Raw genomic sequence first — 24,470 nt, 5'->3', positions numbered from 1 at the left:
CCTCCCCATCTTTTGTGGTCCTCTTGTCTCTCCCTCTTTGTTTCTCTCTCTCAGGAGCTCTCCCTTTCTACATCTCTGTCTCTCTCCACTCTCCCTCTACCTGTCTCTCTGTTTTGTCCCTCCCCCTTGTCCCTTTCCATCTCTCCCACTTTCCCCTGCCCTCTGACCCGCCATCCTCCCCCTGCCAATCTTCCCCCAGCCTCACCTTTACGTCTTGCCCCTCTGCCTCATCCCTCTATTTTCCTTCATTTCTCTCCCATCTTTCTGTCTCTCCCTTAAATTACTCCATGTGTCTCCCTGTCAGTTTTCTCCCTTCTCTCTTTCCATCTGTTTCTCCATCTCCCTCTGCCTCTATTTCCCCCGAACTCCCTGTCTTTCCAACTCTCTTTCCCTTCACCTCTGTCTCTCTCCATTTCTATCTCTGCTTTCCTCCATCTCTGTGTCTCTCTCCACCACCTTCTGTCCTTTTTCCATCTCCCTGTCTCTCTGTTCCTCCTGCTCTCCTTCGTTCTCTCCTGTCTCTGCCTGCCTCTGTGTTCCCCCACCATCTCTCCTGCCCCAGCCCTGTTTCTTGTCATCTGTCTCTTTCTCCTTCGCTGGGTCAGGCTTCATCTCCCTTTGTGGAGCTCCCACTCTGCTCCTGCCTGTGTGCTCCGCATCTCTCTCCCTCTATCGTCTCTCTGCATCCCTCCATCCCTCCCTGCATCCTCCCACCTCGTCTCCATCCCTCCAGCTCCCAGGCCCGCCCCCTGCCCCGCTCCCCCTCCCCCCTCCGAAAGGGTTAACTTTGGGGAAGGGCCCGGAGTCCCCGGATGGTGATGTCAGCGTGCCGGAGAGAAAGGACGAGGTGGCGGGGGGAGGCGGAGAGGAGGAGGAGGCGGAGGAGAGAGGGCGCGTGGGGGGGCGGGGGGGACCTCGGCCTGCAGCATCCGCCGGCCCGCACCTCAGACCCCCCCGGCGGGGGGAGGCGCAGGAAGGGGGGGGCGGCCAGGGACGGGCTGGGGAGGGGGGGCCGCGCAGCCCCCCCGGGCTATGCTGACTCCCGGGGCCTGACCCCCCCGGGCCAGCCCCCCCTCCCCCAGCTCCGCGGCCCACCGACTGGGGGGGGCCCAGCCCAGCCCCCTGGGGACCCCCGGAGAGGTTGGGGGCAGCCGGGGGGGCCGGAACGGAGCAGTCGCCGGCCCCCACCGGAGAGACGGGGCGACCGGCCGCAGGGGGGGCGGCCGGGGGACCGGTCGGGCCGGGACCAAGGGCACCATGTCGACCGGGGGCAAGGAGGGGGGCGGGGGCTCCCCCGCCTACCACCTCCCGCACCCACACCCACACCCACCCCAGCACGCCCAATATGTGGGTCCCTATCGGCTGGAGAAGACGCTGGGCAAAGGACAGACAGGTGAGCCAGGGGAGGGGACACCTGGGGCGGGAGCAGGGGAGATGGGGGGCAGAAGGCAGGACTCTTGGGTATCAAAGGGCAAGGGCTGGCCATCCAGACCCCTGAGTCCCCCACAGAGAAGGGACCTGGGACCCAGACTGCCAGGTCTCCAGGATGGAGGGGGGTGAGGGCTCAGACTCCGGGGTCCTGGGGAGGAGGAAGCTGGGGGCCTGGACTTCTAGGAGGAGGTGGCTGGGACCCAGAGGCTCCTACCCTTTGGGAGCAGATCTTGGGGGGTGCGGTTGGGGCCACAGTGGGAAAAGGAGGCGGGCCTGCAGCCAGGGTCCAGGCTCCGAGCTGAAGTACGTGCTGCAGTACAGCCGCAGGCTGGGGTGAGGTGCCGGGATGGGAGTGCGCCTCAGGGAGCTGCTTTCCCTCTGCACTGTCCTCTGGCCTAGGAGGACCTCACACGCTCCTGACAGGGGGAGTGAGGCTGGGGCGATGGGGTCTACAGCATTCTGCCCCTTCTCCAGCATGCTGGCTCAGTGTGGGGACCAGGAACGGAGAGTTGGAAAGGTGGATGCAAGAAAGAGGCAAATCCCCCAGGAGTGGAATGGTGGGGGCAGGGGGGAGGTGGTCATCTTTTGGTTGCTAACCAGCCATGGCCTCTCTCCTGCCAGGTGGGAGCTGGGTGGGTATAAGGTGGGAGCTGAACACCTGTGTCCTGGCAAGAGGTTCAGGGGCAAGGCCGGGATCTCTGTGAAGCTGAGGGCCAGGGCCGGCAAAGTGTCAGACTCCGTATCACAGTGCGGAAAGTGTGAAGGTGTTGCTGACCTGAAGTCATGAGTGGCGGGGGAGGAAGGGGCCATGGGCCTGGACTTGGGGGTCTGAGGGAGGAGGAGCTAGGGGGTCTGCATTCCGGGTCTGTGGTTTAGGGGCTTACCCTTGGGGTTTGCATGTTCCCAGCTACAGCTGCTATTAAAAAAAGAGCAAAGAGGATTGAGAGGTCAGGATTTGAAAGAAGGTGGAGGAGGATGGTCTGGAAAGGGGGCAATCATAAGATTATATTCCTTGGGAGACATGGTGTCTCCAGAAGATTAAAGGGCAAAGAATTCAAGGAAGTGATGGGTTGAGAGAGAGGTTTGAAGGATGCAGATTGAGGGAGACAAAACTATGGGGACTCAGTGAGGCCTCCACATACGTGGAGAGATGAACTTAAACGGGCACACTGGAAGGACGGAGAATCAGAGTGAGAATTCAGGGTGCTGCGTGTGGAGGTGGAGGGGAGGCAGGTAGGTGGATGGACAATCATAAGGAACAGAATTGAATAACAAAGAGTAGGAAGAGAATTGGGTTTTGTGGGAATGGCCACTGCCAGCCCCCAGGAGTTCAGGTCAGGGTGATTCAGGTCACCAGTTAAACAGCCAGCAGGGGAAGGAGGAGGAAACAGGGTGGCAAGGGGGGCTTAGGAGCCAGACGTGGGGAGAATGCTCTGGGAGCACACCCCACATTTTCAGTCCCACTCCTCCAGGTCTGGTTAAACTTGGGGTCCACTGCATCACGGGCCAGAAGGTCGCCATCAAGATCGTGAACCGGGAGAAGCTGTCGGAGTCGGTGCTGATGAAGGTGTGTCTGTGTGCTGGGGTAGGGGGAAGACTCTGGGGCTCTGGGAGGGAGGGAAGCCATGCTGACCTCCATCCCTTTTCCCTCAGGTGGAGCGGGAGATCGCCATCCTGAAGCTTATTGAACACCCACATGTCCTCAAGCTCCACGACGTCTACGAGAACAAGAAATATTTGTAGGTATTTATGGACGCCCAGCCCTGCCATGTGCTCTCCTCAGGTTCTTAGGGTGGGACATTTCCAGAAACAAGGCATGGAGGGGCCTGGAGAAACCTGAGCTCCCTGGCTGGGCCACTGAAGGCCCAGTCCCTTCCCTACTGTGCAAGGACACCTTCTGCATACACTCGTAATCCTCCTTGTTCCCACAGTGACCTGGTCTGACACTAAGGGCCGATTGTACCCCAGCAACAGGACAGCTAAGCCAGAGTAGGGGACAGAGGCTGATCCTCCCCCTTCCCCCGCAGTCCCTCGCCCTGCTGTGCTGCAGGGAACACTCTATACTGGATAATCTGCCAGACTCAAGTTGCCAAGGGCAGATCGTCTCCCCATTTCCTCAGGCAATGGGGCCTAGCAAAGCCCCAGGCCCGTGAATCCTGCCTCTTCCCACTCGGGATCATTGGAGGCCTCCCCTCCCTCAGCATAATTCTGGGTGCTATGACTGGACACCCCAACAATGGGTCTCCTTAGGAGTTGTGAGTCTCTCTCAAAGTCGATTACCCCCCAGGAAGGGTGGGGGTGGGATCCAGCTGTCCAGGCTCCAGACAATAGGCCTTTGTCTGGATTCTGGTGACCCAAGGGACAGCTGGGCTGGGCAGTGGAAGAGGGAACAACCCCATGCCCCCACCACTCAGTCCCCAGGTTGAAGTGACTCCAGTACCCATCGCATGCTAGGGTGGTTTCCCCGGGCAGGAAGCTGCCCGGCCCCTGCAGGTGCTCACGGGAATTGTAGCCCTCAGGCTTCCCCAGGTGTGGTGGCAGGGAGGGGCCGTTTGTGCAGATTGGTGGAGTAAGGGAGGGAGGGCCCCATGGGAGCCTGTGCTTCAGAGAGGGACCTCACCTCAGCCTTCCAAGAGCTCATAGAAATTGAGCTTTGTTTTCCAGGGGCTGATGGGAATGAGATTTAATCTCCCATGGCCTGATGGGATTTGTAGTCTTTAGAATCCAGGTGGCTGATGGGAATTGGGAGTCTCTGTGTCCCAGGGGCTATGGGAGTTGGGAGTACTTCACCCCTCAGGAGCTGAAGGGAGTTGTAGTCTTGAACTTCACAGAAGCTAACTTAGATTGGTGCACAAGGCAATCGTCATGGCCAAGAATTAACAACAATTGGAGCTTCTTCTTCCCAGAGGCTTATAGAATTCAGAGGCTTGGCTTCCAAGGGCTACTGGGTGCGGGGTGGGAGAGAGGGCCTTTATCTGCCATAGTCCTGTGAGAATTGGGGGTCTCTGTCCTCCAAGTGCTAATGGAGTTGCCTTATCTCCTGAAACAACTAGGAGTCAAAAGTATTAACACCCCTGAAGTTGACATGGGAGTCTGTGCTTCCCAGGGCTGATGGGAACTGAATTTTGGCTTTCCAGAGGCTGATGGGAATTAGTGTCTCTTCTTCTCAAGGGCTGATGGGAACTGAAGTATCTTCCTCCCAGGAGCTGATAGGAATTGGAGTCTTCATCTCCCAGGGGCTGATGGGAGTTGTAGTCTTCACCTTACAGAAGTTGACAGTTGAATTGATGCAAGATGCAAATGTCATTGCCCAAGAACAGATTAGCATTCCATTACCCGCATCCCAGAAACTAACGAGAATGAGAACTTTGGTTTCCCAGAGGCTGATGGAATTACAGGGTTTTATTTCCTAGGGGTCTATGAGAATTGGGATCTCTGACCTCCAGGTGCTAATGGAATTGCCTTGTCTCCTGTGGACAACTATAAGTCAAAGTGGTGACCCCTGAAGTTGACAGAGGAGTTTCTGCTGACCAGGGCTAATGGGAATTGAGTTCCTGCTTCCTGGAGGCCAATGAGGATTGGAGTCTCCTCCTCCCAGGGAACTATGCAAATTGGGGTTCTCTGCCTCCAGGGGCTGCTGGGATTGAGGTCTTGTGCTTTTGGAAGAGGGAGACCAGGTTCTTTGGTCCTCCACATGCCCCTTCCAGCCCTCTGCCCCCTCCATGTCCCCCAGGTACCTGGTTCTGGAGCACGTGTCTGGAGGTGAGCTCTTCGACTACCTGGTCAAGAAAGGGAGACTGACCCCCAAGGAGGCACGGAAGTTCTTCCGCCAGATCGTGTCAGCGCTGGACTTCTGCCATAGCTACTCCATCTGGTGAGAGGGCAGCTTGAGGGGAGGCCGGGATGAGCGCCGCCCAGAAGGCAGGCCCTTGGGAGCACATAGCAGACTGACTGGAAGCCGGTGTGGCACAGCCCCCAAAACAAATCTTGTATCTCTTTTTAAAAATTGTGATGTAACTCATACATCATAAAATTCCCCCCTTTAAAGTGTACAGTTCAGTAGTTTTTAGTGTATTCACAACGTTGTGCATCACTGCAATGTGATTTTAGAACATTTTCATCACCCCAAAAATCCACTAACTGGTCACCTCTCCCTCCACCCTGCGCACAGCCCCTGACAACCACTAACCTACTTTCTGTCTCAATGGATTTACCCATTCTGGACATTTCCTATAAATGGACCCATACTTTATGTGGTCTTCTGTGGCTGGCTTTTTTTTAAAGAGTGGTTTTTACTTTTTATTAATTTATTTTTAATTTTTTAAGGGAGGTACTGGGTTTATTTGTTTTTTATTTATTGCTTAATGGAGGTACTGGGGATTGAACCTCGTACATGCTAAGTACGCACTCTACCATGGAGCTCTACCCTCCTTCCACCCCCAGCTTCTTTCACTTAGCAAAACGTTTTCAAGCTTCATCCATGTTGTAGCATGCATCAGTACCTCATACCTTTTCATGGCTGAATAATATTCCATTGTTTGCCTATGCCACGTTTTGTTTATCCATTTACCAGTTGATGAACATTTTGTCTGTTATGAATACTACGGACATATGAACATTCACATACAAGTTTTGGTGTGTAGCTATTTTTTCAGTTCTCTTGGGTACATACCTAGGAGTCAAATTGTTGGGTCATACCAGAAGTCTATATTTAGCTTCTTAAAGAAGTGCCAGACTATTTTCCAAAGTGGCTGCATCATTCAACATCCTCACCAGTAGTCTATGAGGGTTCCAATCTCTGTACATCCTTGCTAACACTTGTTATTATCTGACTTTTTGATTATAGCCATCCTAGTGGGTGGTTTTGATGTGCATTTCCCTGATGGCTAATGATGTAAGCACATCTCTTCATGCACTTATTGGCCATTTATATATCTTCCTTGGAGAAATATCTATTCAGATCCTTTGCCCATTTTTAATTGAGTTATTTGTCTCTTTATTATTGGAGTTGTAAGAGTTCTGTATTCTAGGAACAAGGGGTAACTCAAGGAGTAACTTTTAAGAGATATTTATTCTAAGAACAAATGTTTTATTAAATGTTAATTTTTCAAGTATCTTCTCCCAGTTTGTGACATGCTTTTGCATTTTTATAACAATATCTTGTGAAAAGCAAAAGTTTAAAATTTTTTACATTGTTTATTATAATTACTTTGCTTTTTCTGTTGTTTGTTTTTTGAGGGGAGAGATAATTAGGTTGTAGTTTGATTTCTTTTTTTTGCAAAAGTTTTAAATTTTGATGAACTGTTTGTTGATTTTTTTCTTTTTACAGTTCATGCCTTTTCTGTTCTACTTAAGAATTCTTTGCCCAACTCAAGGTCACTAAGGTTTCCTCCTGCGTTTTCTTCTAGAAGTTATATAGTTGTAGCTCTTGCATTTAGGCCTGGGATCCAATTCAAATTAATTTTTGTATATGGTATGGTAAAAGGGTAAAGGTAGAGGGTCTCTCTTTTTTTTTTTTTTGCATATGAATGTCCGTATGAAAAGATCTTCCTTTCCTCACTGAATTGCTTTCAGCTCTCAAAACCAAGATATTAAATATGCAGCATTTTAATGATTAAGGTGCAAAATAGGTGTGTCTCCAGTTCGTCTTTCACCTTCATCTGCACACCTCCCTCTCTGGGATGGGTATTAGAGATGGGGTGGGGATCAGGTGGAGGGGCTGAGAAGGGAGTAAAGTTTGGTGATGAAAAGGCAGCCAATTTAAATTGTCAGCACCTCCCCACGGAGTGTCAAGACATTAGAAACACTGGCCTCCAGGGGGCGATAGTCAACACATTTAACAAGTATGACCCAGTTACTGACTACTTCCAACAGTAACTGTAGAACCTTCCACCCCACCTACCCCCAGACATGAACCCTTACATCTTGAGGGTTTTTTCCTTGGTGGGGAAGGGGCAGGGAGGGACCAGTGTTGGGCTTGGGGTGGCAGTATTTTTTTAAATTATTAAATATGGGAATATTTTGATATTTTAAGAGCAAGATCAGTATCAGCCCTGCTTACCTCAAAATATCTCTTTCACACATATTCAAATATTTGTGGATAAAATGATATGCTCTCTGGGGTCTCCTACAGAATTGTCCAGTTGGGGAAGGAGAATGTATACAGGGGCAGAGATGAGAGAAGATTCGCCCTGAGTTGATAATGGGTGGTGCTTGGGGGTGGGCACATGGAGCCTCCCTATATTCTTTTCGGGGAGGGGGATTAGGTTTATTTATTTATTTTAACGGAGGTGCTGGGAATTGAACCCAGGCCTCACGCACGCTAAGCACATGCTCTACCCCTGAGCTGTACCTCCCTCTTTATATTCTCTGTACTCTGGGGCTTGTTTGAAAACATCCCTAATGAGGAGTTTCCAGACATGTCTCCCACTGAGAGATAGTGAATGGGGCCCCGGCCCCCCCGGGGAAGGCAGAGGCCTGAGCCCCGCCGCCCTGTCTCAGTCACAGAGACCTGAAGCCAGAGAACCTGCTGCTGGACGAGAAGAACAACATCCGCATCGCGGACTTCGGCATGGCGTCCCTGCAGGTGGGGGACAGCCTCCTGGAGACCAGCTGTGGGTGAGTGGGGGCCCGGCCTCCTGCCTCCCGGGGAGGGGAGTCCAAGCCAGCTAGAGGCTCACAGCATCTCTCTCACTCAGGTCCCCACACTATGCATGTCCGGAGGTGATTAAGGTGAGCGAGGGGCAGGTGGAGGAGAGAAGGGGGCGGAGGGAGCATGGGGTAGAGATGAATATCACCGCTGCTCCTTCTCCCTTCCAGGGGGAAAAATACGATGGCCGCCGGGCAGACATGTGGAGCTGCGGAGTCATCCTCTTCGCCCTGCTTGTGGTAAGGAGCTCCTCACCTCTACTGCCCTGTTTCTCGAGCAGATCTGCCTGCCAGAACCTGAAGTTCCATCCTCACCTCAGGGGTTGTCTCCCAAATATGTAACTTAACAGGAAGGTGGTGGTGGAGGGGACTTCACGAACAGAGCAAAGTCCTGGGCACGTCTCTCTGTTCCCAGAGCTCACCATTCTGTCACATAACTGAGATAGTCCAGGGGGGTTCCCCCAGAACAGGACGGGGCATCCAGGAGCACTTGGAGCACTTGGGGGAGTGGCTGTTTACTAACTGATCCTAGACTATTATAGTATTGCAATGACTGGTAGAACCAGACTGGGGAGTATCACCCTGGCTCCTACCACAGGGCCTTTGCACTTGCTCTCAGTTATAGTGTTGTTGGTCATTAGTTCAATATTAATGAATCAACCATATATGTGTGTGTGTATGAAATATATACATGAGATAAGAAGTCTGTCCTAGTTTGGGCTGCTGTAACAAAAATACCATGGACTTGGTGGCTTAAACAACATTTATTTCTTGTGCTCTGGAGGCTTGGAAGTCTAAGATCAAGGTGCCAGCAGATTCAGCATTTGGTTATGGCTCGATTCCTCCCTTTAGATAGCTGCCTTCTTACTGGGTCCTCACACGGTGGAGAGAAAGCTTTAGTCTCTTCCTCTAATAAGGACACTAATCCCATCCTAGAGGGCCCTACCCTCACGATCTCATCTAAACCTAATGACTTCCCAAAGGCCCCACCTCTAAACACCATCCCCCTGGGAAGGGGAAGGAGGGCTTCAATGTATGAATTTTGGGAGGACACAAACATGCAATCCATAATGAGGTCTTTAAATAGAAACACGTAAAACTAGGTCATGTATTGATCAGTTGACAAAAATGTCATGACCAGAGGCTCTAGGGAATCTCTACATGTTTCCTTCAGAAGCAATGGTTCAGTATTCGCCAATTAGTGTTCACAGTGACTTCATAGGACACAACTACTCTGAATATCACGAATTGACTATATTGTTGTTGTTGTTTCTGCTTTTTTTTTTTTAATGGAGGTACTGGAGATTGAAACCAGGACCTCATGCATGCAAGCACACCGTCTATCACTGAGTTATTCCCACCCCCCTGTTATTATACTTTTTAATCCATGCCATAGCCCTTCCTGGCAGGACCAGCATCTCCATTTCACAAAGGAAAGGAAGTTAAGGCTCCGTGCTACAGTGACAGGCAACCAGAGGTCACACTCAGGCTCCCTGATCCCCAGACCAGCCCTCTCCCCAGTTCCTCCATCCCACACTCGTCCTTCTCTGTCCATAAGCCTTGATACCGGGGGCAGCTGGAAACACCTGGAAAAGCCCTCAGAGACTCACATCCTCACTGCTGCCAGTTTTTGTCCAGCATCGTCTCCCCCACGAACCCCTTCCCAACTCCTAGCTCTTAAGCACTGTGCCTGGTGGCCCTCTGCGAGGTGGAAAGCCCTAAGTGACCTGCTCACCCCTCAGGCACTCCTTGGTGTGCAGCTGCGTTGTCTCAGTCTCTGCCTCCCTCTTCCCATGACTTTTTTTCCCTGTGTCTCTCTGTGCTTTCTTCTCCTGTTCTAGGCATCGGATTTAGGGCCCACCCTAAAGTCTAGATAATTTCATCTCCAGATCCTCAAGGCATTACACCTGCAGAGACCCTATTTGCAAACAGGGTTGCATTCTGAGGTTCTGGCTGAACATGAATTTGTGGGGCACACCATTCAACCCTGCAACATGCCCAGATTCCCACAGGCCCCACTCAGCCTAGTCTGGCCTGTGCTCCAAGGTCACCTCAATCACTCCATCACTACATAGCTGTTAACATTTGCCTGTTCACCCACGTCTTCCGCTATGGGGTGTGAGGTGTAGGAGGGCAAGGTCTTGCTTGGTTCACTGCTAGACCCCTGAGCCGTAAGGGACACCCACCTTTTGTTGAATGATGAATGAAGATTATCTCTTCCAAAACTGGTCTGGGGAGAAGCATGTTTTTAAAGGACAGCCTCCAAGCTGCAACCCCAGCCTCAAGCACTAGAACCAGGCTGCCCGTGGCCAAATCCCTGCAATGCCACTTCAGAGCCAGGAGGCTCCGTGCCTCAGTTTCCCCATCTGTAAAATGGAGATAGTAGTAGCTCCCTACCTCCTGGGGCCTGTGATGAGTGCTTGGACGTTCTCGGTATATTGTAAGCTCTGTGTAAGGGGTCCTGTTATTTCTCACCCAGGGGGCTCTGCCCTTCGATGACGACAACCTCCGCCAGCTGCTGGAGAAAGTGAAACGGGGCGTCTTCCACATGCCCCACTTCATTCCTCCAGACTGCCAGAGCCTCCTGAGGGGGATGATCGAAGTGGAGCCCGAGAAGAGGCTCAGCGTGAGTTGGGGGGAAAGGGATGGAGGGACAGTGAGTGATGGGGACAGAATCCCTAGGTGACTCATGAGGATGGATTTCCGGGACCTGTCCATCAGTCCCTGGGGTGACAGTTGGGAGAGGGATCGCTGTCTGAGCCATTCTGGGGTCCTGCCAACCTGCCACTCCAAACTGGGGAGGAAGAACTCCCCTCCAACAACAGTGGGATGGCACATGCGCATACCGGCCCTGCCGTGGCGGTGCGGAGGGGGCAGGAGGCCACTGCGCATGCGGGAGGTGTAGCCAGGCCGGTCCAGAGCAGTCAGCCTGCGCCGCACAGGACAATGTGCTCAGCTGCCACTAGGGGGAGACATGAGCCGTCATCCAGCCCTTGGTTGGGGGTAAGGGTGGTGGCACTTTACTGATCCCCAACGCCATCGCATCAACTTTCATTTCGCGCCTACTGTGTCCAAACGACCTCACTTCTGCTTCTCCACTACCCACGCCCCTCACAGCTGGAGCAAATTCAGAAACATCCCTGGTACCTGTGAGTATGGAGGAACTGGACACCTGGGGGGAGGGAGAGGGCCCCAAATATCGAGGGCCACCAAGGCAGGAGAGCCGGTTGGGGGTGAGATGCCAAGGGTCCTGCATGAGGACGGGCTAGGGACTCGGACTTCTGGGTCCTAGAGGAGGAGGACAGAAGTGGAGGAGGAGCTGAGGGTCTGGACTCCTGGGTCTGAAAGGGGAGGGCCTGGGGCCCCGACTCCTGGGTTCCCAAGAAAGGAGTAGGCTGGGACTTAGGACCCCTGAGGCTCCGGGGAAGGAGATGCCTGGTTCCCTATGATTCTTCTCCTCATCAGTGGCGGGAAACACGAGCCGGACCCTTGTTTGGAGCCAGCCCCGGGCCGCCGGGTGGCCATGCGGAGCCTGCCATCAAACGGAGAGTTAGACCCTGATGTCCTGGAGAGCATGGCTTCGCTGGGCTGCTTCAGGGACCGCGAGCGGCTGCACCGCGAGCTGCGCAGCGAGGAGTAAGACAACCCCCGTAACTAACACACACCCTGGCCAAGTTGAGTGAGCTGCAGCAGCCCGCCCGGCAGCCGGCAGGGGGTGCGCCGGGGCTTCGCGCACGCGCAGATTCCCCTGAAGGGTTGCCCTGCCACTTTAAGGGGCGAGGCTTAAGGCACCCACATGGAGCTGTTCCTGGAGGAACCACGAGGGGGCGGTAGGATCAGCGGGAAAAAGAACTGAGGCTGAAAAGTATTAAAAGATGCTGAGGCCAACTTAGTGCCTCACATAGTGCTTGCATATACTAAGTGCTCAGGTGTTAGCATAATTATTATCACTGAGAAAAAAGAGGCTGAGATGTACACTGAGACAAAGGGACAAACCCTACTGATACCTAGGAGAATGGAATGGTAGACAGAGAAACTGAGTGGACTGAGCCCCCACAGAGTCACAGCAACAGGGAGGGGATGAGATCAACTCTGGAACCTGACCTCTGACTCCAGAGATCTCTTACCTCCGACTCACCCGTCCCCCATAGGGAGAACCAAGAAAAGATGATATATTATCTGCTTTTGGATCGGAAGGAGCGGTATCCCAGCTGTGAGGACCAGGATCTGCCTCCCCGGAATGATGTTGGTGAGAAGGATAGGGCTGGGAGGCCAGACCCCAGATTCCCGAGGGAGGAAGGGGCTGCAGGCCGTGAGCTTCTGAGTTTAGACTCCCTGACTTGCTATGTGACCTTTGTCAAAACGCCTCTCCGCTCTGAGCCTCAGTTTCTCCATCTGTACGAGTGCCACGTACAGCTGGACCAGTGGGTCTTTTGATTGAGTTGAAACTCTCGGCCCTCAGACCCACCTCGGAAGCGTGTGGATTCCCCCATGCTGAGCCGTCACGGGAAGCGGCGGCCAGAACGGAAGTCCATGGAAGTCCTGAGCATCACGGATGCTGGGGGTGGCGGCTCCCCGGTGCCCACCCGACGAGCTCTGGAGATGGCCCAGCACAGTCAGAGGTGGGAGCCCCTGCTCCTCCAGTGGGATACACAGTCCTGGGTGGAGAGGGAATTCAGACCTTCATCCCCACCTCAGAGGTGCTCTATGATAGGGACAAGTTACCTCCCCTCTCTGGGCCTCATTTCTTCATCTCAAAAGAGTATGAATAGGAGAGGGCATCTGAGCCTTCTGAAACCCTCCCACCTGATTTTTTTTCTTAATCTATTCTGGAAACAGATCCCGTAGTGTCAGTGGAGCCTCCACTGGTCTGTCCTCCAGCCCACTGAGCAGCCCAAGGGTAAGGCCTGGTCCCAAATGAATTGAGAAGGGGTAAGGGGGTGAAGACATTGGAGCGAAGATGGAGCAGCAGAAACTACAATTCCCATGAGGTCTTGGGAGGTTGTCTCCTTGTCCCTAAAAGGCCAAAGACCCAAGGCCTCAGTATTTTAGTCCATTGGCCATTTCCCACCTCCATAGGATTGGGTTTTCAGTGTGTTTGAAGATACCATTTATTCATTTAAGAAAAGCTAGTTGAGCGCCTACTGTGTACCAGTCACTGCTGGGATTATAGGTAATGAGCAGGGATAGAAAAAGTCCCTGCCCCACTAACAATAGGTGTTGGGGGGGAAATAATTGGACTACAAGTTTCAGCATGCTTTGGGGTGCGCCTCTGTGAGTGTGTGCTAGTGGGGCTCCTAGAGCCTCCTGGGAGTTGTAGTCCACCCTCTCACCCGACTCCACTTCTCCGCAGAGTCCGGTCTTTTCCTTCTCACCGGAGCCCGGGGCTGGAGATGAGGCTCGGGGAGGGGGCTCACCGACTTCCAAAACTCAGACGCTGCCTTCTCGGGGCCCCAGGGGTGGGGGCGCCGGGGAACAGCCCCCGCCCCCCAGTGCCCGCTCCACACCCCTGCCCGGACCCCCAGGCTCCCCACGCTCCTCCGGGGGGACCCCCTTGCACTCGCCCCTGCACACACCCCGGGCCAGCCCCACTGGGACCCCAGGAACAACACCGCCTCCCAGCCCCGGCGGTGGCGTCGGGGGAGCCGCCTGGAGGAGTCGTCTCAACTCCATCCGCAACAGCTTCCTGGGCTCCCCTCGCTTTCACCGGCGCAAGATGCAGGGTACGGCGGTCCTTTGCGGTGTAGGGCCTGGGGACGCGGCGGAGTCCTGAGCCCTAATGTGGGGAAGTGGCCGGTGTCTAACATCTGGGTCCCCGGGAAGAAAGAGGCTGGGTGCCTGTACTCCCACTTCATGGGAGAAGATGCGGTTGTGACCAGAGATCCAGGTGTTAGCCTCCGATTCTGGAGGGTGAGCTTGCCTGAAGGACACGCCCCTTCAGTGCTTTGGCTCACCTTCCCATTGGCACATGCCTAGCAAGCCCCACCCCCAGAAGGCGTGGCCTACCTAGAGGCAGCATCTTTAGAAGGAACATCATGCTGCGTGCCATTTGGGATTTAGCTACTGAGAGGTGAATAGACACTGGGGTCTGCAAGTCCTGGTTGGAGGCCACTGCTGGCCTGTGTGCTGGACACCAGGATGATGGACACGTGTTAACCATGCTCTCCCCTCCCCAGTCCCCACTGCCGAGGAGATGTCCAGTTTGACGCCAGAGTCCTCTCCAGAGTGAGTTTGACAGGGAAGGGAAGGAAAAGGGATGGAGAGGGGATTCATTACCTTAGCCCCTTCCTGACCCACCTCCAACCATTCCCTCCCACTCAGGCTGGCAAAACGCTCTTGGTTCGGGAACTTCATCTCCTTGGACAAAGAAGAACAAATATTCCTCGTGCTAAAGGACAAACCTCTTAGCAGCATCAAAGCGGACATTGTCCATGCCTTCCTGTCGGTAAGGGGCCTGCGTCCCCTTGCCCCCTGGCCACCACAGAATTACAAATCCCAGCAGCCTCTGGGGTTCGCCACCTTAGCCCTGGCCTGACTTCCATGACTTCAGCCAGGGTTGGGTTTGGTCATTGTGGGGGCACAGAGACAGGAGAGGTTTATTGTACCCTGAGGCCTGGAAGTGGTGAAATAGGATGTCAACATCCACTGAGGACTGGCAAGTTGTCATTCCCCTACCACCAGCTCTGAAATTGGCAAAAGGAACTATTTTTTTTCCAGTGGACACTCAGGCTGTCCACTGGATCCTGTGGTTCTTTGTTCTAGGGGCTTATGGGACCTAAGTTTCTGAGACAGATGTGACCTTAGGCAGTGTTTGTGGAGGGAGGAAGGAGTTTGTTTCATGTGGAGGCACCAGCTATGAGAGTCCCTGTTACCTTGGGATTCAGTTGCTCAACCATTCCTCTGATACCCTGTTTATAGGACAGAGGAAACTAAAATCTCAGCAGGCATAGGGCTTCCCGATGCCACGCCTGCTATTCTTTTCCCCGGGGGCTGCAGGGACTTGTCATTCCTTGGGCAGAGCTGGACACAGGGCTGCTTCTCCCTTCCCTTGGAGTCAGGTCGCTGAAATCACCCCCTCCTTTCATCCCCCACCTCTCTCAGATCCCCAGCCTGAGTCACAGTGTGCTGTCACAGACCAGCTTCAGGGCTGAGTACAAGGCCAGCGGTGGCCCCTCCGTCTTCCAGAAGCCTGTCCGCTTCCAGGTGGACATTAGCTCCTCTGAGGGTCCAGAGCCCTCCCCACGGCGGGACGGCAGCGGTGGTGGCGGCTTCTACTCCGTCACCTTTACTCTCATCTCCGGTAAGTTCCCCTTGACTCGGTGGCCCCCAGCCTGGTGTTTGGGATGCTCAGGACAGTGGAGATAGGGCAGCAGCCCAGGAGGGCAGCATGAGTGAGGAGGAGGTGGTGCTCAGTTGGTTCTGACTCTGTGAGCCCCCTCCGCTCCCAGACCCCCCACATCCTGTCCTTCACAACGTGCTAAGTGCTTTATACCACTAAAAGCTTCCCAGCACCCTTGGAGGTGTAAATAACCACCCGTTTTACAAAGATGAAAACTAAGGCCTAAAGAGATAAATTGGCTTGACCAGATTCACACTGCAGACTGTGACAGAGCTGGGGCTCAACATAGGCATCCTGACCTCAAAGCACAGGGCTCTTCCTTGTTGAAGACTATGGTGTGCTGCTGTCAGAGCAGACATCACCAATCAATCGCAGCCCTTCTTTCTGCTGAAGCCTCAGAAATTCCAGGTAGCCACAACCAATCAAGAGTTGGCACAAGAGATGAAAATTACAAAAATGCCCTGCTTCCAATTCTCCTTGATTCCTCAGTCCTGATAACAAGAGTATGGATGATGAGGAATACGTCTATTTGCTATCCTTGTCACCAATCTTTTTTTTTTTTTTTGGTGGGGGGTGGCAATTAGGTTTATTCATTTATTTAATGGAGGTACTGGGGATTGAACCCAGGACCTCGTGTATGCTAAGCACACACTCTACCATTGAGCTATGCCCTCCCCCTAGAGTGTCCTTTTAATAAATCCCTTAAACTTGACAATAATATATAGCGACAAAGATCTTTCTGGGAAGTGAGCCTTAGGCAGTCAATACAAACCTATGAGGCTAGAATTTAATATCCACCAAAACATAATCTTTTTCTCTCCAAAATTGTCCTCACTTCTGCCAAATACAGCCAGACTAATTTGTTTGCAGGATAAGTCTGGTTAATTGCCCACATGAGCTTTTTTAAATTGGCTGTGCTGGAACTTTTCATACAGAATCTCAGATTGAACTTTTAAAAAATCCTCTCAAGGCCAGGAAATCCATACCAAGGACGCATCACAGATTCTGCCTGAGATATCTATCGATTTGAGTGAATTCCTCTTTCCGAGGTCCCCAAAATACCTTGAGTTTCTTGCACCTGTTAGGAGATGTCCTTCCTTCTTTACCTGGGAAAGGTGCTAGGAACCTAAGAGTTTCCAAATCCTGGAGGCATCAGGTAAAGAGAAAAGATAAGTATTTCAATTCTGCCTACAAAGGTATAATTTACCAAATTGCTGTAAGTCATAATTAGCTTCAGGGGAAGAGTTTCCTTATACCTGAAAAACACAGATTAGAAGCCAGTAATACTTCAGACAAAAGCCCCACATTGTAATCATGCTTATCAGTTCGCTCAGTCCTATGTGACTGACTAATCCTTGATCTTAGTCCTTGATTAACAAATTTATGAAGCCATCAGTTTTCCTTTCAGATTCCTTAATTTCTTTCCCAGTTCAGCAGGATGCTCTGAAATTTACCAGCAACCTGTACTTGTCAGGAACTTCTTTCTGTGAATCTTCTTGAAGATGAAACACTTTTTTGCAAAAGCATCAGAGTGCAACAATAACTGTGTATAAATGATAGAAGACTTAAAAAGTCAGTTAAAGACCTGATTACAATGCAGTTGACAGATACACTTGGTTACTGCTGTGACATACAATTTAAGATAATTAGTAGAATTATGACTGATAACATTTTATCAGAACACACCAGATTTTTAGGAACTCCATGTAATTTCTAAAATATCTATTTTAATGACATTTACCCGTATGGTACAACCTAAGTTTTATCACCGCTCATTTGACAGTGCTTCCCATGTAATTTAACATACCAAGTAAGTCTAATTAGTTTAATTTTTTGTCTAAGATGCTCCAGGGGCCCTCTCTCTCTGAAGCATCCCAAAGTCAGCAAGAGATCAAAAGAACTTCGATTAGAATTTGATCTTTGGGAAGTTTGTCAAAATATCAAAAATGTTTCAAAACGCTTAGTCAAATAGGATCATCAGTCACTGTGGGACAATACTTAGTTAAGCAAAGTGACAATAAAAGATTTCAAAAATCAGTATGGAAAGTTATAACAGATTACCAGTTAAAGATAAAGAAACTTTATTATCTGTTTTCAGAAGCAGATCAATATTTTAAGAAAACTTTCTCCTTTTAACAGAGAGAAAGCCAGATTCAAGTTTTGCATCACTTTACCTTTAATATGAAAATTCATTTACTTAATTAATTTCAGTCTAATTTTAGCCAACCCTGACCACACACAAAACTTTATCCTCAGGGTTTATTTTCCCTTAACAAAAGGCATTTCCATTCCTCTTACCGTCTTTTACTGAAACAGACCTGTTTTTCAGGCAGACTGAAATGTTTTTTTATTAGCTTTAGTTTACATATATAATTCTTAACCTTGAAACCTAGTTTCTAGCAAAAACTAAGAAGTAAGTACTTATGAAGTGTGTTTTGCATTAGCATTCCGCAGATAAGCAAACTTACAAATACTACCTATGATTTCTACAAAATGTACTTTTTTTTCCCCACAGAAAATATCTTAGTGAGGTGCCAAACATATTTATTAATAGTCATAAATATCTTTAGTTTCTCTGTACAAGGAAGCCTCCTTTTAGTAATTAATATTCCAGTATCTTGTTTGGAAATGGCCTAGATATTCAATAGGTTCACCACGTTTAACTTAATTTAACAAAACTCTAAAGTTTCAAGTTACCAAAATCTGGAGAGACTATTTTAGATAGACATTCTGAAAACATAATTATCCCTAAAGAGTTTACCTAAAAGCTCTTATCTTATTTCCCTCTATTTACTTAGAAGTTTCATTATATCTAGTTATTTTTCTTGCTGAAAAACTTTGTAACAGGAATACTAAAATCTTATTTGATTTCTGACAATAAAGTATCATACCTAGTGCTGATGACCCTAGAGACCTATCAGTATTAATTACACCAACAAACTTAAGCTAACTTTAAAAAATTTTTTGTTGAATTTTTAAATTGAAATATAGTCAGTTTACAGTATTGTGTCAATTTCTGGTGTACGGCCTAATGTTTTAGTCACACATATACACGCATACATTCCTTTTCATATTTTTTTATTATAGGTTACTGCAAGATATTGAATATAGCTCCCTGTACTAACTTTAATACCAGATATTAATTCAATACTGAATATTTCCCAGATCACGTGAGCCCCACATTCATTCTGGCCAGTTTCTTTTGTACTTCTAATTATTTATATAAGCACTTAATTTCCTTTCAGCCAATTCAATAGAGCTCTTTTACAAGTTACCTTAGGGAATACCACACGTCTACAACATGCGTGTATATAGATGCATACAAACCCACAGACACCTCATAGTTTCCATTCCAAAATGTCAGCCATGAATCAGTTACAATAATATAAAACCCATCAGTTACAGAAGAGGTTGGATCCACATTGGGTTTCTGGCAGATGGAACAAATCAAGATCACCTGTCTAGATGGCTCAACCCTTTTTATTAATATTTATAGAGAAGACACTTAAGATTTCTGTTCGTTCTGACAGGTCAGGTCCCCAGTGACCTATCCCCCCCTTTTGTTTTTTCTCTCAATACAAGTTATCTTTCCTGAAATTAGCATTTTAAAAAGATGGCTGAGATAAGAGATCCCAGAGGAGACCAGATGGAACATTTGCATCTCAAAGGCATAGGAGGAGAAAGGCACATTCTCCTCCAAGGACTTTGTTTCCTTAAGGCCTGAATTTTTTTCCCCCAATACTTACAAACCTCATGAGATAAATCGGGGAGGTTTGGGGAGTGGTCAGAGGACTGGTGGGCTCTGGGCTGTCATACCTCTGGCCCTGTGAAGACTAAATTTATAAAACAAGGACAGTTGGTTTTTTTCCCTCAAAGAACTGGGTGGCCACCCCGCTGACACCAAAAGACTGACACAGCCATCCATCTATGTTTGACTGTTTTACTTTCCCTCATTTAACTTAGGGGAGAAAGCCTCCCCCCAGAATTCCCATCAGGCTCCCAATATCAGCTATGTTCTGTTTAGTCAGACCGGTGGCCTCCCATCTTGGTAACCCATTTACAAACACTTTTGAGGATCCTCCTTGGGTTTAAGAAATTCATTAACTGTTGCCTTTGATCCGAAGAGGCTCACCTGTAGCCTCAGGTGGTCCCATTTCTAAAGATAAGCACTTAAGAGTATCTTCAGAGGGGAAAGACAATTCAGACAGAAGACTACTGGAATGAGTACTCAGATAAAGGAGGAAAGGGTGGGGAAGGTATAGCTCAGTCGAGGTCCTGGGTTCAATCCCTGGTACCTCTGCTAAAAATGAATACAGTAAAAATAAACCTAATTATAAATTAACCTGAAAATAAACCTGATTTCTCCCCCCAAAAAATTTAAAAAATACAATAAAAATAAATTTTAAAAAATCAGTTTCTGCATTAAAAAAGAAAAAAAGGAAAAAGGGAGCAGTAGTTAAATCATTAATCTCTCATCAGCCTTCTACAACAAATCTTTCAAAGAGGCTATTTTGGAATTTTGAAGCCTTTTGGGGCTTGCATACAAATGAAAATAGGTACAATGGTTTAAGTGAGAGATATCTAAAATTTTAACAGTTTAGAAGTTTTTCCAATTCAAAAGATCCAAGATGTCAGTGCTGCAAATACTTCCCCCTGCTAATCTAATTTTAAGAAAGAGAAAAACTCTTAGCTGCTGCTGTTTCCAGTAGACCCTGCAGGCACAGATCCAGGAGACTCCAGGCTTTTTGGGGGGGGGGGTTGTAATTAGGTTATTTATTTATTTTTGGAGGGGGTACTGGGGATTGGACCCAGGACCCTGTGCATCCTCTACCATCCCCCACCCCCAGCTATATCCTACTCCCACTCCCCGAGCTAAAGGAGACTCCAGGCTTTAACTGCAGTTTTAGAACGCCGAAAAATCAGTTTCAGAATGCTGAAGAAAGAACCCCATCTTACATGATATCACTTATATGTGGAGTCAAAACAAAAAACAAAGAAAAAAATGAACTTATTTACAAACCGGAAATAGGTTCATAGGCATAGAGAACAAACTTACGGTTACTAAGGGGAAAAGGGGTGGGAGGGAGGGATACATTAGGAGTTTGGGATCAACAGGTACACACTACTATATATAAAATAAGTCAACAACAAAGATCTATTGTACAGCACAAGGAACTACGTTCAGTATCTTACAGTGACCTGTAATGGAACAGAATCCGAAAAAGAATATATATGTATAACTGAATCACTAAGCTGTACACCTGAAACTAACACAACATTGTAAATCAACTATACTGCAATTAAAAAAAAAATCACACACACACACAAAAACCCCATCTTGGCCATTTCAGGGCCTTGTTTCATTTAATTCCCTATTAAGTACTTGGAAGCAGCTGGTATTCCCGTAGGCGGCTGTCTGCACGGGAGCTGTTTGGCCTTTGAGGCACAACTTCCCAGTATTAATTTCGTAGCCTAATTCAGATATGAGATATGATCTGAGCAGCTTTCTGAGGACACTGTGGTAGATCGAATGTGTGCTGACTCTGAGCCTCCCTCCCCAAGGATTTACCTTGGGGTCAGTTGGACGCGTACACGTGTTGGTTTCTTTCCCTGACTGTCTAAAACCGCCGTGGGTGCTTGGAACGCTGTTATCCGCCTCTGGTGTGCCGCCCTCACACCCCTCCACAGATGAACAGGATTTACTTAATGCTTGTAGGGGGTCTTCCTTGTTCTTCAGAGCTGAATAATTCAGACTGTTACTTCACTAGCAAAAGTTTTGTTCATGGGGTGGGGTTGGGGGTATAGCTCAGTGGTAGAACACGTGCTTGGCTTGCACGAGGTCCTGGGTTCAATCCCCAGTACCTCCCTCAAGGGAAATTAAAAAAAAAAAAAAAAGTTTTGTTCAAAGCATGTAGCAACGTGTTGGGGTTTTTTTTTTCCCCCCAATTTAAGCCAGATTTAACAAAAACCCAGCCACCTATGCTTCCCTGGGCATTCTGTCCAGATGCCCCTAGGTCCCAGCCTAGGAAATACACCAGTGCCCCTTAAGACTCCAAGTCTTAAGTAAAAACAGCTTGAATAAAATTTTCAGGATCCTCTCTCCAACAATGAGATCCAGGTGTCAGGAGGACTCACCGGAAGACCTGAGCAGTACCAAGAAGCCGGTGGGGCCCAGTGGGCCATGCTGGCACCGCGCGCAGGTCCTGGGTAGCCTCCAGGTGTCTCTGACATCTGCCGACTATGCCCTGCATGTCCGTGCAAAATTAGTAAGTCAATCTAAGGAAAAAATAGAAAATTTTATTTGAGCCAACCTGAGGAATATAACCCAGGAACAGCCTCTCACAATACTCCGAGGACTGTCATGCCCCTTAGAGGTCAAAGCACAGTTATGTAAGATTTTGAGACAGAGGGCTGTACGTTAAAGGACGTATTAACGCGTACAAAGTGAGTGGTGTGGTTCCTGGGTCTCCGTGGACCCTTCCAGGATTAAGGAAGGCTGTCTCCTAAGGAGGTCTGGTCAACGCAGAAGCACAGCACACGCTGAGGGGAAGGGAGGCGGCCCCAAATAGGCAGAGAGAAATTTTGTGTTTGAGTTTTTCTCACCCTGCCATAACATACTGGATTTTGATCCATCAGTCTGTCTCCCTGCCCCTTCCAGGGCCCAGCCGGCGGTTCAAGCGGGTTGTGGAGACCATCCAGGCACAGCTGCTGAGCACCCATGACCAGCCTTCTGTGCAGGCCCTGGCAGGTGGGTGGCGCCGCGCGGTTCCCGAGGGGCGGAGGGGGGGCTTCCTGGTGCCGGTGTCTGGGTTTGGGCTGCTGGCGAGGCTTCTGCTGTGGGGAGCGGGGACCACGTGCTGCTGCCTTCAGCTCCTACCTGCAGTGCTGGGAGCAGGTTCCCGGAGAGGCTGGGGCCTGCGCTTGTGGGAACCAGGCCATCCTGACGCTGAGAAGGCCTTGCTAGGGAGGGGACCTCCAGGGGTCCCTGAGAGGATGACAGCTCTCTGGAGGTAATGGAACTTCCTGCCAACAGAGGCTCCTGAACTGTATTCTGGAGAGGGTGACCAGCCATCCCAGTTGGTCCGGGACTGAGAGGTTCTGGGGATACGAGACTTCCAGTTGCACCCTGTCTTCTGGCCTTGCTGGGCCTGGTTTTCAAGGACTCAGGCGTCCCCTGGGAGTGAGTGAGGTCTGTGCTGCAGGGGGAAGGGGCTTCCCTGTGCCCACCAGCCCTGGCTATCAGCAGCAGAATTCTCTAGCAACCAGAGGACAACGACGACATGGTCACAACCAACCACAAACTCCGTGGTTCAGACAACATCAGCTTATTGTCATACAGTCCTAGAAGTCAGGGGTTCTGCACACTCTCACTGGGCCAACACCAAGATGCCCAGAGGGAAAGCCGGACTCCCTCCCGGAGACTCAGGGTGGGGGTGTGGGGAGAATTGGGGCTTGCCTTTCTGGCTCCCAGAGGCCTCTGCATCTCCCTGACGTCCTTCTGTGGCCCTGTCTCCCTCTGACCCTGCTCTTAGTGGGGAAAGGTTCTTTTAAGGACCCACCTAGGTAATCCCAAATAGCCTCCCCACCTGGAGGTCCTAACCTTAATCACAGCTGCTGGGTCCCTTGCTTTGTAAGGTGCCGTTTTCACAGCTTCTCAGCATCAGGAGTGGGGCATCTTTGGAGAGGGGCATTGTTCAGCCTGCCACAGTCCCCTGGGGGACATTTGGCAACGGCTGGAGACTTTTGTGGTTGTCTCAGCTTGCGGGGGAAGGGCATGCTTGTGGCCTCTTGTGGGTGGAGGCCAGGGATGCTGGGACGCGTCCTACAGTGCGCAGGATGGCTCCTGCGGCACAAGTTCCTGGCCCCAAGTGGCCCAAGTGGGGAGGTGGAGAAACCGGTCTCTGCTGGTCTCCATAGGGCCTGGTTCCCCGGGGCAACCAGAATGTGAGGAAGGCCCCACCCGAACCCGGTTTCCATGACAACCAGAGTTCCTAAAAGGGCACACCCCCAAGGATGTAGGACCCACAGGCACCAAGGGCCAGAGCCACAGGCCTTACAAGGGGAGTGGGGCAGTTGGGCACCTCTGGGTCTGCCCTGAAGACCGGCTGACTTATTGGTTCCTATGGCAACAAGGCCTCCAGCAATCAGTGTCTCTTAAGGGGGCTGGTTTCTGCCCCAGGACCTCAGGTACTGTCTGGGGACCCACAGAAGTTGCTGGATGACCACTGGCAACCAGTGCTGCCCAGGCAGCTCCCTAGTCTGGGGCAGTCAGGTGACCCCAATCATTCAAGCCAGACTAGGAGAGCCCAGGACCTCCCCCCAAAACTGCTGTAGGCTCCCCTAGGCCCCATTACCAAGACTCCCTAAAAAGCAGCAGGACGGTAAGATGGCCTTTTGGCCATCCTCTGGGGGACTCGAATCTTATCTGTTGCTGAGAGCAGCATCCCTTAGCAAGGAGGGTTGTAATCAGAGTCTCTGAGGGTGTGTCCTGAGCTGGGCCCAGTTTCCCAAGCCATGAGGGTCAGAGGGCACCAGAGACATGTGCCAGATGGTTCCAGGGAAGCCAGGCCTGATTGCTGGTGTGTGTGTGACCCCTGGCAGCCACCTCCCCTGCCCTGGGGCTTGGCAGCCTTGGGGTTCCTGAGGCCAGACCACTTCCTCCCCCACAGACGAGAAGAACGGCACCCAGACCCGGCCTGCCGGTGCCCCACCCCGGCCTGCCGGTACTCCACCCCGAAGCCTGCAGCCCCCGCCTGGCCGCCCGGACCCAGAGCTGACCAGTTCTCCCCGCCGAGGTCCCCCTAAGGACAAGAAGCTCTTGGCCACCAACGGGACACCCCTGCCCTGACCCCAGGGGGCCGGGGAAGGAGGGGCGCCCCCTCCACCCCCCTTCCCTGCCCCCCAACTGTGAATCTGTAAATAGGGCCCATGGAGTATGTAGGGAGGGGGAGACACAACAAACCCGGCCTTGCCCTGCAGGGATGGGGCTCAGGGGGCCATGCCCAACAGCAGGTGGTTCTAGGGGGGACTGGGGGTGGGGGAGCTGTTTCTA

The 24,470-nt window shown here is 50.7% G+C and overlaps 1 protein-coding gene across 2 annotated transcripts; it reads left to right on the top strand.

Moving 5' to 3' along the window:
- The first annotated feature begins 896 nt into the window (after window positions 1-896).
- On the top strand, window positions 897-24,453 carry BRSK1 (BR serine/threonine kinase 1). Of its 2 annotated transcripts, XM_074369052.1 has the most exons (19): window positions 897-1,393; window positions 2,904-2,998; window positions 3,085-3,170; window positions 5,165-5,305; window positions 7,933-8,049; window positions 8,130-8,163; window positions 8,251-8,319; window positions 10,559-10,705; window positions 11,197-11,228; window positions 11,545-11,715; window positions 12,231-12,328; window positions 12,542-12,701; window positions 12,919-12,979; window positions 13,433-13,802; window positions 14,256-14,304; window positions 14,401-14,524; window positions 15,181-15,379; window positions 22,077-22,166; window positions 24,088-24,369. In XM_074369052.1, the coding sequence occupies exons 1-19, from the start codon at window positions 1,258-1,260 to the stop codon at window positions 24,264-24,266; spliced, it is 2,358 nt and encodes a 785-aa protein (XP_074225153.1). In that variant the 5' UTR covers window positions 897-1,257; the 3' UTR covers window positions 24,267-24,369. The 2 variants fall into 2 exon arrangements, with proteins under 2 accessions (XP_074225153.1, XP_074225154.1); XM_074369053.1 differs by lacking the exon at window positions 897-1,393 and having other exon boundaries at window positions 3,085-3,174; window positions 24,088-24,453.
- The last annotated feature ends 17 nt before the right edge of the window (window positions 24,454-24,470 follow it).

Source organism: Camelus bactrianus, chromosome 9, assembly GCF_048773025.1.
Source record: "Camelus bactrianus isolate YW-2024 breed Bactrian camel chromosome 9, ASM4877302v1, whole genome shotgun sequence".
Lineage (NCBI taxonomy): Eukaryota > Metazoa > Chordata > Mammalia > Artiodactyla > Camelidae > Camelus > Camelus bactrianus.
Note: the sequence above shows the minus strand (reverse complement) of the source record. Positions and strands in the feature narration are given on the sequence as shown.